A 14,699-nucleotide genomic window follows, 5' to 3' on the forward strand; every position below is an offset into this window, starting at 1 on the left:
TAGCTACACACAGGACGTCTTGTCCTTTTTGACCTTGAAGGTGAGACAGTCTTATACTTAACAACTGCAGGTCTGAAACGTAGCACCGGGGTAAGCGAAACATTATCCTTTCTGGTTTGTGGTGCTTCTAGTTATTTTAATGTTTAAAGGTCAGAGTAGGAAACATCTTAAATGCAAAGCATTTAATTTCCATTGGAGTTAAAGATTTCTAAGCCTGTGTTACAGCCAATAAAAATGATGATGTTTAAATCAGCTAGTGTTCTATTTCTTACATGAATATTTTATATGAACTACACAGGAAGAAAAGCCTGTATGTTTTCCCAACATTATGTCCAGCGGCTGTTGGAAACTTGTCTCCTTGGGTTATCATATGAGTAACTCCTGTTGTATACATCCAGATTGTAAAAAGGATTACATGTATTGTTCTTGAGTCTTGTTTTACAGACTAAGTATATTGGCCAAATCCTGCTAATATAGGCATTCCCTGAAATACTAACACCCTTACAAACTTGCTATAAATAAGACTGTGTGGGCTGGATGATCCTGGATTCTATATTGGGGCAAGAAGTGGTATTTCTGGGTCCTTGTTTTGCTCTAGTATTAGTCCTGAAGTATATAGTGTCATATAGTAATGAGTGTCTTTACAGAGGTTTGGCCTCAGAGAAACCAGTTTTACTTTGTTTACCCCAGTTTCCCCAATTTATTTGAACATGGACTCCTTTTATTAAGAATGCCTATTAAAGGATGCCTGGGTGGCTCAGTGGTTGAGCATCTGCCTTTGGCTCAGGTTGTGATCCTGGGGTCCTGGGATCGAGTCTCTGCGGGAAGCCTGCTTCTCCCTCTGCCTATGTTTCTGCCTTTCTCTCTGTGTATCTCATGAATAAATAAAAAAATTTTTAAAAATCTTTTTTAAAAAAGTGTCTATTAACATTCCACAGAGTGAGTTATGGAACATGACTTTTGTTGGATGTGGATTTAGAATAATTAATTCTAGGAGAAGATGTTTTCCCTCAACAATGCTCATTTAGAATTGTTATACTGTCGCTTAGCAAAATATGTAAATACACTTGATCCTTGAACAACACAGGGGACAGGGGTTAGGGATACTGATCCCTGTGTATTAAAAAATCCAAAATAATATTTGTTTCCCCCAAAGCTTTTTTTTTTGTATATTTTTTTATAAGTTCGGTTTGCCAACATGTAGTATAACATCCAGTGCTCATCCTGTCCAGTGCCCCCCTCAGTGCCTATCACCCAGTCACCCCATCCCCCCGCCCACCCCCCAAAGCTTAACTACTAATAATCTATTGTTGACTGGGAGCCTTACCAATGATATAAATAATTGATTAACACATATTTTGCATGTTATTATATATTGCATTCTTATAATAAAATAAACTAGAGAAAAGAAAATGTTAAGAAACTCACAAGGCAAGGGCACCTGAGTGGCTCAGTCAGTTAAGCATCTGCCTTCAGCTCAGGTCATGATCCTAGGGTCAAGGGTTTGACCCTGCATCAGGCTCCCTGCTCAGATGGGCATCTGCTTCTCCCTCTCCCTTTGCCCCTCCACCTCACTCATGCTCTCTCTATCTCTCTCTCAAATAAATAAATAAATAAATAAGATCTTAAAAAAAAAAAAAAGAACATCACAAGGAAGAGAAAATACTTTTATAGTACTATACTGTAAAAATTCCATGTACAAGTGAACCCGTGCAGTTCAAACCTCTTGTTGTCCAAGGGTCAGCCATATCTAAAACTGTTGACTTTGGTCTTTTTTTTTTAAGATTTTATTTATTTATTTATGAAAGACACAGAGAGAAAGAGAGGCAGAGAGACAGGCAGAGGGAGAAGCAGGCTCCATGCGGGGAGCCTGATATAGGACTCGATCCTGGGATTCCAGGATAACACCCTGGGCCGAAGGCAGGCACCAAACTGCTAAGCCACCCAGGGATCCCCATCTTTGGTCTTTTATTGTAGTAAAATCTATGTGATTAATTATTTTATTTGTTGGATAAAGTATATTTTATCTTTATTAAAACTGTTTCAGGCGCCGGGGAAGCAATGAAAAAACAATAATAATGAAAACATTAATGTCTTCAAGGGTCTACATGAATTGGTGTGGACTTTGTGACACACCGATGTCCAGAAGCTGCCTTGCACTTTGCAGAGAGCTGTCCTTTTAAGCTGTAGTGTTGGTGAGGGTAAGAATACTGATATATGGTTAGCGCCTCTACTTGAGGTGTTCACATTTACAAAAAGAAAACCAGGACAGGGGTCTGACAAAAGATTTGTGTGTGTTGACATGTAGGGCTTTCAGCCTCCAGGATCTGGATGCGTATGGATACAGAATATTTGAAACTCCCTGGAAATCCTGAACTAGCCATTGACAAAGCATTTGTGACATTATAATTTCTTAATTCAGTAAATCAGTAGGGCTTTCAGCCTCCAGGATCTGGATGCGTATGGATACAGAATATTTGAAACTCCCTGGAAATCCTGAACTAGCCATCGACAAAGCATTTGTGACATTATAATTTCTTAATTCAGTAAATCCACGAACTAGTATTTTTATTAACTGCCACGCTCAATTAGTACATAAGCCTAGACGTCTGTTAACATTGTAATTGGTAGCTTTGAAGTTCATCATTACAAATGAGTTTCTGCAACATCCTAAAAGTGCCTTCAGAATCACACAAAAATTAAGCTAAGTGCCGTATGGATTTAGCTTGAAGTGTATTTTATGGTATGGCAGTTTATGAAATGAATGACCCATGGATCATGAGATAGTCTCATAAGGGAACTTCTAAAAAATTGTGATAATGCAAAATTTACCTTCTTAACCATTTTCTAGGTGTACATAGTGTTACATACATTCACATTGTTGTGAAACATCTCCAGAACTTTTTCATCTTGCAAATCTGAAACTCAGTGCCCATCATACAACAGTTCCTCATTTCCCCCTGGTAAGCATTATTCTACTTTCTGTTTCTATGAATTTGACTACGGTAGCTACCTCATCTAAGTGGCCTCCTGCAGTACTTATCTTTCTGTGACTGGCTTATTTCACTTAACATAGTATCCTCAGGGTTCATCCATGGCGTAGCATGTGTCAGGATTTTCTTCCTTTTAAAGGCTGAATAAGTGTATGCATATAACACATTTTCTTTATCCATTCATCAGTCCATGGACATTTGGGTTGCTTCTAACTCTTGGCTATTGTGAATATTGTAAAGAACTTTTAAAAATGATGTATAGTTTCTATCATTGGCTAGTAATATAGTTCACTTAACAACCCTCTACTGATGGATTTATAGGTGACTTATGGTTTCCTCTCCCATAAACATCTGATGGATGTCTTTCACATAAATCATTGATTATATCTCTGGTTATTTCTTTAGAATAAATTCCTGGAATAGAGTTACTGGATCAGAAAGAGTGCAGATTTTTATGGCATTTAGCACATGCTATCAAATTATCTTCCATAAGTGCATGAACAGTGTAGGAGGGAACTGATTTCTCCACACCCTCGCCAATGTTGGGTATTGTCATTATGAAGCAAAACAACAGAAGACCTCTGCCAACTTGATAGTTGAAAATGGTATCATATTCATATCGTTGCTTTAATGTGAATTTCTTTGGTTAGCAGCAGGGAGATTGAACTTCTTTCATGTGTTTATTAGCTACTTGTGTGTGTGTGTGTAAGATTCTGTTCACATTCTTCACCCATTTTCTATTAAGCTACTGTACATTTTTTTCCTGTTGATTTGAAGACCTCTTTATAGAGTCATAAAATTAAATTTTTTATCATAGTTGCAGTTATTTTCCCCCAATTTATCATTTTCCTTTTAATTTTTATGGTGTTTTTCAACATCTGACATTTAATATAGCCGGATCAATGGATCTTTTCCTTTATGGTTTCTTTCCTCGGTGCATTATTGATAAGACTGGTGAAATATTAGGCAAAGCAAGTCTACTTTTCCCTGCTTCCTGCTCTGGAAAGGCAAAGTTGCAGTCATGTTAGGTTAGTGTAGGGTATTATACATTTCATATCCAATCATTTATCCATTCAAAAATACATACTGAGTGCCCATGATGCTCTAGGCACCTGTGTTAGATGCTGGATTACACGATATGCATCTGGGTGGCATAATATGGTGGCCATACATTGTGGATTTTCAGAGTTCCAATTTCAAATACGTATTCCACCCCATTGTCAGTCTTAGGTATCAGATTACTTGTTCTCAGTTTGGCTTCTAAGTGTATGGATGCATTATCCTTGAGTAACATACTCATTTGGGATCCTTTTTTGCCTGCCTACATCTGGACCGAGAAGGCAAGTACATCATCCGGGCTGAAGCTGGAAGGGGACCAAGGTCCTGCTGCAGTGGAAGGTGTGAATGCAAGGTAAACCTTTCTCCTTGTTCTCAGGGGGAGCAGCTTCTGTTTGGGAGGCCCAGTGAGACAACCACATCCCTGTTGTTGCTCCCTGGCCCACACTGCTTGTGCTGGCTCATTCATTTCCTTTCCAGCTACACAGAAGTCAGAGCCTGAGATAAGACCCTCCTATCCATAGGCATCTTTCTTTATGTTGTTGCCAGGACAAAGGGCCAAAGTGAAGGAGCTCTAAACACTGATGATTCCCAACCATGGAAAAGACCCTCTTCAAGTAGCAGCCAGTCCCAGACACCATAGGGTGCAGACCTATCCTGTGGTAGGGTGACCACTCCTGAATTAGGTGTCCTAATAACTCTTCATGTGAGGTATCACTGCCTCTCAGGCTGCAGGACTTCTGAGGATAACACTGGTTGGTAATCATTAGGGTCCTGTTTGGTGGTATTATGCCTTCATTGCGTTTGGTTTCAGCCCTTGCTCAGGGCCAGGAAACGGATTTTTAAAAATCACATTGTTGTACCACACTTGGTCAGACGCTCATTCCTGAAGTGCTCTCCTTTAGGAATTCTATAAATTTTGTAGTTCTCTCCCTAGTAAATCCTTACAATTCAAAACAAATAATGGGTGGTTATTTATTAATAGTTACTTCATAGGAAAGGAAGTTGAGGCCAAGTGACTGTTGCCAGCCCATGCATATGGCTGGGATATGTCAGGGTGATTTTCAGCATATTTTGGTTTTATCTCCAGCTGGATGCCAGCTGTATTATGAGACAATATAAATTCTGAGCCTTTTATTCAGAAAGCTCATTCATCTGATCATCCTAGACACATTTGTAATTCTATCAGGTGACATTAGAGGGGTCACAGACTCAGAGAACAATCTATAACTGCTTTCCAAGAGAACTTTCTGCATTCTGATGGAAATGTTCTGTGCAGTGCAGTTGCCACCAGCTACATGTGGCTACCGAACACTTGAAATGTGACTAGTGTGACCTAGGAACCAAATTTTAAATTTTGATTAGTTTTGGTTAATTTAAATTTAAATAGCCACATGTGGCTAATAGCCAGTGTGTTGGACAGCACAGATTTATGAAGTACTGCATTCATGTTTTTTTTTATTGTAATTCACCGTGAGAAGCACGTTTTATATTGTACTGTGGCACAGATGTACAACATGTGCCTGAGCAAACTGCCCGCCCCACATCAGAATTTCACCAAACAATATTTAGGCTGACTATAAGCAGTGCATACTGGTTATTTCTATTTCATTCTGTTCTGTTTCGTTTTTTAAAATGCTAGTGGTGACTTGATAAATTGATTTTGTGACTCAGGGGTGGGTTATGAACTCCAGGTTTAAGAACATTGCCATACATTATCTGGCCTGCCACCTCCAGCCATTCCTTCTACCTTTTATCTCCGGTCTCTGCATCTGCCCTCCTTGTAAGGTCTTTGCACGGGCTGTTCCCTCTGCCTGGTGTGCTTTTCCCTGTGTAATCTGCTGACTACATTTCTCACATCCTCAGATTTCTGCTCTAATGCTCACCAGAGATCTCCTCCAGTAACTACCCTACTGGGGTGCCCTAGGGAGCTCCTCACCCCTCTTATCCTGGGTTGCTTTTTTCTGTAGTAATATTCATCACCTGACATTGAGATCATTTATTTATTGTCTGCCTTCCTAGCTGGAATATCAGCTCCATGAAGGCAGGGACTGTTTTGCTGGCTGGTATGTCTCAGCATCCAAAATAGGTTTTTAATAAATATTTGTTAAATCATTGAACAGACAAGGCCCCATGACCTTAGTGAGATTTTTTGTTGTTGTTATGGCTGTATATGCTGAGAAGCTTTCATTCATCATTGTGGAGATACCGAGTTCATCCCAGTGGCCTGGCTTGTGCCCTGGGCTCAGGGGATAGATATACTAGGGGAGAAAGTAGACACATCTTTGTCCTTTTGGAAATTATAATTGGCATCTGGGACTCTGCTGTGTATGGCTCCAGGATTATTATGCTGGAGGTTGTCTGAATATGTACTAGACAATTAGAGGAGTCAGGGAGAGATTTTGTATTTTCTAAAAGCAAAAGAGGCCCTTTGTAGAGCCACTGAGTGATGGGAACAGCACTGCCGGGAGGTCTAGAAGATAACCACAGAATTTGGTGGGGAGCACTGAGGTACTGTTGAGGGCACCCCATCTTAGCTGATGTCCTAGATTCTATGAGCATCTAAGACTAGAATTCAGGTCTCATCTTCCATTCCAGAAGCTCCCCATGCATCTCTTTATGGTTTTCTCCTATATTTTCCTCTCAGCATAGAAATAAAGATGGTCGACCTAAAATAAAAAAGATTATTGCTTCAGTGCTGAGTGGCAAGCTTTATGAGAGCCGAGTAATGGGGTTGGTGGATAGCTATCTAATTATAATCATACCTTGAAATTTTTATTAGCCAGTCTTTATGCTTGATGGTTTCTGCTTACACTACGGATATGTTAGTGGTTCTTGAGTCCATTTTGAAGGCACAGAGTGTTTCTATTCTTGGAGTATTTTCCCTCATCTTTCCTTACAGTCAGATTTATTATTCCTTAGACTTTTCCCCTGTCCTTCATTAGAGAGTCTTCAGGGTGGTGCTCTTTTTTTTTCTCCTTTGTTGAGTGTACACAGTAAATATAATTTGTTGAATGGCTTTCTTTTTTTCAACAGGAAGTCTTCAAAGAGAGCCTATTACAGTATTAAGCCTCTGTGTAATAAACAGTGGAGCCAGTCCAATAAGTCCAAAACATCTGAGCAATCTCTTTATATTGTACACTCGAGCTTTTAGACACATAAATTTTACAGTACATCATCTGACACTATTTGTGATAAATATTCCCCAGTGATTAAATCATCATTTTATGGTCTTATGCCCAGAAAGAGCATCCACAAAGCTACTCCCTACTCATCGAGCTCACGTGTTAAGAGTCCTAGTTTGTATATCAGAAATCTTTTATTAATTTTGATTGAACTGTTCTAAAGAGGTCATGTGGATTTTCACAAAACAATTTTATGTAAGAAGTATTTTTTTTTTTAAGGGAGGAACAGAGAGAGTGGGAATTGAACTGCCTGGTGGGGAAAACCAGGAAAGGGACCCTGAAGTTAAAAGAGAAGCTGTGTCTTGATGGTCACGGTCAATAAATATTTACAGTGAAGTCCTGAGCTGCAACTCTGCAGTTTTGTTAGCATAAACGTTTCATAACCACAGAATACTTGATGAGCTTGTGGGGCAGGCGACTGTGCAGCGTCTGGAGCAGAATGAAATTGCACTTGCGCTAGTTAGGGATGTGTGTCTGCAGGCATCACGTTTTTTTGTTTTTTTTTTTGTTTTTTTAACTGAGTTAATGCAGTGGTCCCAGCTGGGATTTTTGACTGTTCTCCACTGATGGAGCTCATGGGAGGGTGACAAGGGACCCTCTAGCCCTGAGGAATGACTGTTGATTTACAGCCTCAAATGAAGCTAAAGCTGATAGTTTATGTTTTAAATAATGCATAGTTAGCTCTGCAAACAAATGAGCCAGATCCTTCCTCCTGCCAGAGTTCCCCTGGAGTAGGGTGGAGGTGCTTGGGGAAGCGCATTAACTCCTTTCTCTCCCTCCCAGAAAGCCCCTCTTCTCAGGCAGGGGATGGTACCAATAGATGTTTGGACTCAGGGGCTGATGAGGAGGAAAGGGAAGGCACAGGGAGTGTGTGGGGAGAGTGGACAGAGGGGCTGGAACATACTATGGGGGTGGGGATGAGGAGCAGATTGGAGAAGAAAAGCCCAGCTGGTGGGGAGATGGTGTCCTGCTATGGGGGCTTTCTAGAATTATGTAATTTTTTGCTGCTCCAGGTGTGGGTCGTGATCTGGTAACAATAGCATCACCTGGGAGCTTGCTGGAAATGCAGAAACCTGGGCCCCCACTCCAGCTTATGGATTCAGAATCTTCACTTGAACAAGAACTGCAGGTGATTCCTAAGCACATTGAAGTTTGAGAGGTCCTGACCAAGCACTTCCATTTTAATGCTTTTACAGACCCTTGGTCAAGCATTAAATGTTAGTGACTTATAAAGCAGATTAGCAAGCTATTCCGACCATGCTGGTTTGCAGCCCATTTCCCATGTTTTAGGGAAGAAAGGACGGAATAACAACAAAAAATGTAAGATTAGCCAGGAATGGAGTTAGTGGGATTTTTTTTTTTTTTTTTAGTTAGTGGGATTTTAATGCAATTTTGGCAATTGCACACCATCGCCAGTATGAACTCAGAGCTGTGTTCTTCATATTGAGCAGGCGTCATGGTTACCCAAGGGCTTGTTAAAATAGTGACTATTGGATTCCACTCTAGAGTTTCTGATTCAGTATATTTTGCGATAGGGTTTGAGAATTTGTATTTCTGACAGGTTCCCAGGTGATGCTGCTGCTCATCTGGGAACCTGACCTTGACAACTGTAATTCTGATCATGGCAGTTGCGTGGCACTCATCTAAGTGTCATCCTACCCCATGAAGTCTATGTTCTGGAGCCTAGCTTGGTCTCCTCTCCTGCCAGGTCTCTCACCATACCTATTCATTGCTGATTCTCCTAGTGCTGTCCACAATCCACCCATAGGTGCGGATTCTGAGTTCACGCTCCTGACCTTCTGAATCAGGAGCCTTAGGAGTGGGACACAGGATGGTTCATAAGCCTCCCAGGGTGACTCTTAGATGCACATATGGTAAACAACCATTGTCCTCTGTGCTCCTTCCCAAATGCATTACATTCTTAGTTGCTAGGGTGTGTTTTGCCCTTTTCTTGGCCCTCTGCCACTTTGCGTGGGCCACCGCTGCACTGGGAATGCCCTTGCTAGGATTCTCCTGTTCTTGCAGGTGTTCCTCAGAAGCTGCATCCTCCTGTCGCCCCCCCCCCCTTACCCCAGACTGTGCTTGTCTTTTAAAATAAGCTCTTTCAAATGAGATGCCAGTCCTTATATTTCAGTAAATTGTAAGATGCCTTTTCATTCCTCTCGAAGCCCCCTCCTCTTTCTGAGTTGAATTTATAGTGTACAGCACATGTGGCTGATAGTGAAGTGTAGGTCAGTGGACACTGCCATGAAAAACAAGAAAAAGAGTAAGAAAAGCTTATGACTCCTCAAAGTTATTAAGTGTTAAAATCTCAATGGTGCGTGACACAAAATAGCACTGCCTCTAATGCTGTTAAGTATGTGATTATAGCCCCTATTGATTATAGGCTCCTGGATGGCTGAGACTGTCTTATATTCATCATATTGGTCCCCTAGGTACCTGGCTTATAGTCAATGTTCAATAAATATTAGTTGAATGATGTAAATGTGATTTATTTATCTGTGGGTAAAGTTGATACCATTCTTTTTTTCTGCTTTGGTCATTTATTACATGTGGAAATACATACCCTGCTTTGGGTGCTGATGAGAAAGGCAAGTAGAAGAGATGCAGCCGGGAAAATTATAGTCTTCCTTCAGGCTTCTTAAAAAAATTATGTATTTAGGGATCCCTGGGTGGCTCAGCGGTTTGGTGCCTGCCTTTGACCCAGGGCGTGATCCTGGGGTCCCAGGATCGAGCCCCACATCGGGCTCCCTGCATGGAGCCTGCTTCTCCCTCTGCCTGTGTCTCTGCCTCTTTCTCTCAGTCTGTGTCTCTCATGAATAAATAAATAAAATCTTTTAAAAAATTATGTATTTATTTATTCATGAGAGACACTGAGAGAGAGGCAGAGATCTAGGCAGAGGGAGAAGCAGGCTCCCTGTGAGGAGCCTGATATGGGACTTGATCTCAGGACCCCAGGATCATGACCTGAGCCAAAGGCAGATGCTCAACCACTGAGCCACCCAGGTGCTTCCATTCAGGTTTTAAATGCAGTGTTCCCTAGAGCCAGCACTGTTTCTGCAGAATCCTGGATGTATGTGGGACTTAAGATGGGGAGTAGATAGGAGATGGGGCTAGGGGAAAGGCTGCTCTCCTGGACTCTTGTTCGAAGGGGACGGGGAAATCCTAAACTCCTCTAGTCCAGACACCACGGGTCTCCAGTATTTCTATATCCCAGGCACTTAGAATAGAAATCAGGCTGAGAGTCAGTGCTTATTCAATGAATGAGTGAATGAATGAATGAATGAAATTGTGACTTTGAGTCCCCATCCAGGTGACCTCTTTATCTCTCATTTGCTTCATTTTTAGGGTAGGGGTGTTACTATGTACTCTAACTCATCTCAAGGAATTTTTTTTAAAATTTTTTTATTATTTATTTATGATAGTCATATATATAGAGAGAGGCAGAGACAAGGCAGAGATAAAGGCAGAGGGAGAAGCAGGCTCCATGCACCGGGAGCCCGACATGGGATTCGATCCCGGGTCTCCAGGATCGTGCCCTGGGCCAAAGGCAGGCGCCAAACCGCTGCGCCACCCAGGGATCCCATCTCAAGGAATTTTTGAGAGCCTAAGATGGCTTAATTAATCTGAGAGCACTATGTAAAGTATCACATATGTGTTATTACTTAGATCATATGACAACTTTTTCTGTATTTCTTACAGACAACTCCTCTTCTTGGTTCTGAAGGCCTATTTACAAAAATCTGTTAATTAGAGGACTCTTGGTTCTCTTGGTTGGCTCATTCTCTGCTGATTTGCTCTGTATGTACAGCAAACAAAGTGCAGGTTTTGAAAGTGTGTATCAAGGGATCTTCCTGTTAATACTTGTTTCTCTGACAGTTATATTTTATACTTGTTCTGTGGCTTTCTTTGGAGAAACTCTGGGCTTATAAGAATGAATGGTTGTGGCATTTCCTTTTGAGACATAAGCTTTGAAATGAGATAAATACATAGTAGAGAGATCTGGGTATAGTAGTAAGAGTGGGAGGAAGTTGACATTTGGACTTGGATCACCTGTGTTCAAGTCCTGACTCTGCCCTTCATTTGCAATATGTGTGATCTTGGGCATTTTTGGGGGGTAATATTTTATTATGGAAAATTTTAAAAATACACAAAATATGCAGAATACTATAATGAACCCCATTTACCTGTCAGTCAGCTTCAATGACTATTCACTGATGGCCAGTTTGTTTCAATGGCATCAGCATCTGCTTCTCCCCTAATATAAGTTTTAATAAAATGCAAGATGTCATATTCTTTCATTCATAGATCTTTCAAGGTTTATTTATATATTTTTAGAGAGAGAGAGAGAAAGAGAGCGAGCACGTGCACTTGCCAGCAGGAGGAGGGGCAGAGGGAGGGGGAGCGAGAAGGGGAGGGAACCTCAAGCATACTCCTTGCTGAACATGGAGCCCGATACACAGTTTGATCTCATGACTTTGAGGTCACGACCTGAGCCAAAATCAAGTTTCGAACGCTCAAAAACTGAGCCACCCAGGTGCCCTTCATTCATAGATATTTCAATATGAATCTCTAAGAAGATAAGGTCTGTTGTTTGTTTGTTTGTTTGTTTAAAGAAGGCTCCATGCCCATTGTGTATCCCAGTGCTGGGCTTGAACTCATGATCCTGAGATCGAGACCTGGCGCTGAAGTGAAGAATCAGACATATAACTGACTAAACCATCCAGGTGCCCTTTATTTTTAAAATTTTATTATTATTTTTCTTTTTCAAAGATTTTATTAAAGGTCTTTTCAGAGCAATCTCCAGATTCCAGTTCCAGCTGCCAAGGAGACCCTGTTCTACTGTGGGGACTGGCTGTGGCACGGCAGTGGCTCTGGCTTCGCATTTTTCTGTTCCCAGGTGGCGGTGGTGGGAAGTATCTCATCTTTGGGTTCCAGCAGCTCATATGGCCAGGCTGGGGCTTCTCAGGGCCAGTGTTACCGCTTGGGTCCCAGGGAAGCATGATCTGCACTTTAAGCCCAGCACACCCTGTCTGAGCAGCACGTGGTGCACAGAGGTGTCAACGTAGTGGTTAACACAGTCTCTGCTGTGAATCATCGAGTTATCCACAAACTTCGCGGATTTAGCCCTCTGTCCTTGGAGTTTCCTAGACACCATAGCCTCATAGCCTTTGGCCCCACTCTCCTGCATAGCAAGGCCTCCTAGAGGTTTCTAACACAGAGACTCGGCCTGGACAATAGCACACAGACCTCCTGTGGCCACCTTTTCAGCATGGGGCTCTACACACTGCCCCCAGGGAACCCACACCTCTTCTGAACCACAGCAGTCAGTTCCCACATCCACCGGCCTTCTCACCAAGAACATTCTGTGTCCTGGTGGCCAAGATAATGATTTCTGGCTTGGTTGGTGTAACTCTGACCTCAACTCCAGAGTCACCATCTTCAGCCAGCCCCCGAGTAAGAAACTCATTCAGTTCAGCTCTGAAGATGCCATCAGCCACAAACTGCCTCTTATTGGAAGTTTGCACCACCATCTTGCTGCCGAAAGGAAAGCAGATAAAGACTTTTTAAAAACAGAACTAAAATGTCATTATCACATCTGAACAAATTAATGATTCTTAATATCGATAGAATACAACGTTGTAAATTTCCTTTTTGCTTTTACAGTTTGTTTGAAATAGGATCCAGTAAGCCCCACATTGGCTATATGTCTTTTAAGTATCTTTTAATCTATAGGTTCTCCCTCATTTCTCTTTCTCTCTCTTTAATGATAAAGAGAAAAGTGCAAGGGGAAAAACCCCTAGATTGCTTATGGAATTTATCAGTTTGCATTTTGTGGCATATTTTCTGTAAATTAGAGGCATGACCAGATTTAGGTTAGGGTTTTGGTTTTGAATCTTGGGCATGCTATTTGCTCTTTCTGACCTGTGTGAAATGGGGTGCATACTACCCATTTCATAGCTGTTGTGAAATTGAAAAAGAGAATATCCAGGGAAGGACCATGTCCACACCTTACAGAGAGTAGTTGTCATGATTGGATTATACTTTTTGTTGGCATTTGGGGGGCTGGGTCCTCAGGAAGCTATTTTCTTCCCACACTGTTCAGACTTAATATTATAGCAGGGGCTATGTCAGGAGGCTGAGCATCAGACGGTCTAGGCATCCTGCTCCACTCTGTTAGGCTTAGTTTTGAGAATAGGGATCATGTATGTGAAGAGCCTTGAAGGTAGTGCTCATCATGGGGTTGATGATCTTTGTTATTGATACTTTTGATACCAAAGTTCTCATGTGGGACTTGGATACACTTAGGTTGTGAGGGGATTCTGGGTGTGCTGAGTCAGTGCTCATATTAAACATATTTAGGGGAAAAAGAACCTACAATATAATCAAAAGAAAGAATAAAAGTAAGAAAGAAAGAAATGAAAGTAAGTCCTTTGGGTGCGGGGTACAATGACATTTATTGGTGAACAGGTGCTGGACTGTGAGTAGAAACATCTACTTATTTCCATTCTGACCAGGAGAAAGGCTGGGATCCTATTTTACACTGTATCAAATATGATACGGGTGCAGAAACCCAGCAAACGCCACCTTAGCCAAAAGATGGGGGGGGGGTGTGTGTGTGAGTGACAGCACCAGGGAGAAGATATCTCAACTCTTTTGTGCTGTGCACCATGTTTTGATCCACCGAGAAGGGCAAAACATCCTATCTGGGGGATTCTTGCTCAAAGTGCACAATCTCACTCCATCATAAGGAAACATCAGATAAACCCAGATTGAGAGACAGTCTGCAAAAATACCTGACCGGTTCTCTTGGCAGATGTCAAGGCTGTGAAAGACAAGCACTGAGGACCCGTCACAGGTTGGCAGAGGCTAACAAGACTTGAGAACTAAATGCATTGTGGGATCCAGGCCTGGATCCTGCCTGAGAAAAGGAACATTAGAGGCAAAGCTGGCAGCATTCAAGCAAGGTCCGTCAAGTAGTTAATAGTCATTTATCAGAGTTATTTTCCTGGTTTTGGCAGTTGTATTATGGTTATGTAAGATGTTAGCATTGGCAGAGGCTGGCTGAAGGGCACTGAACTCTCTGTACTGCTTCTGTGATTTTCTGTAAGTCTGAAATTACTTCAGAAGGTAAAAACATGATACTGGGATACACGGCAGCTTTTGTGAAGTGTATTGTTTAATAGGAAGTGGACGGTCCTTCTTCTCGGCACGTTAACGTAGGAGCTCGAAACACCAAGCCACTCTTGAGCCAAAGGAGTCAAGATCTGTCTTGACCAGTGGAGCTCCTCGCTGTAAATTGAGAGGGAGTCGTGTTAACCTGGCAAGTTCTCCAGAGTCCATCCTAGTGCGCAGGTGGCTGGGCACCTGGGTTGACCGTGTTTTCATCTGGTTGATGTGGCACATGCGACGGGCTGCTAACAGCAGTCACCTCCTTACACTGGATGCCTGTGATGTGCTCGAA

At 41.8% G+C, this 14,699-nt stretch overlaps 1 protein-coding gene and 1 pseudogene across 7 annotated transcripts in view; one reads left to right on the top strand and one right to left on the bottom strand.

Annotated features, from left to right (window-relative positions):
- Positions 1-14,699, top strand: part of KIAA1549L (KIAA1549 like) — a 263,343-nt gene that overhangs the window by 35,018 nt on the left and 213,626 nt on the right. The window contains exon 1 of one of the 7 annotated variants that reach the window (XM_072759087.1): positions 4,383-4,404. The exons of the other annotated variants lie outside the window; for them this stretch is intronic. Coding sequence (XP_072615188.1) covers positions 4,398-4,404 — 7 coding nt within the window. The 5' untranslated portion in view covers positions 4,383-4,397. Of the gene's footprint in view, positions 1-4,382; positions 4,405-14,699 lie in introns of those variants that run through there. 7 annotated transcript variants of the gene reach the window in all.
- Positions 11,962-12,768, bottom strand: LOC112930502 (small ribosomal subunit protein uS3-like; annotated as a pseudogene).

Source organism: Vulpes vulpes, chromosome 5 (genome assembly GCF_048418805.1).
Source record: "Vulpes vulpes isolate BD-2025 chromosome 5, VulVul3, whole genome shotgun sequence".
Lineage (NCBI taxonomy): Eukaryota > Metazoa > Chordata > Mammalia > Carnivora > Canidae > Vulpes > Vulpes vulpes.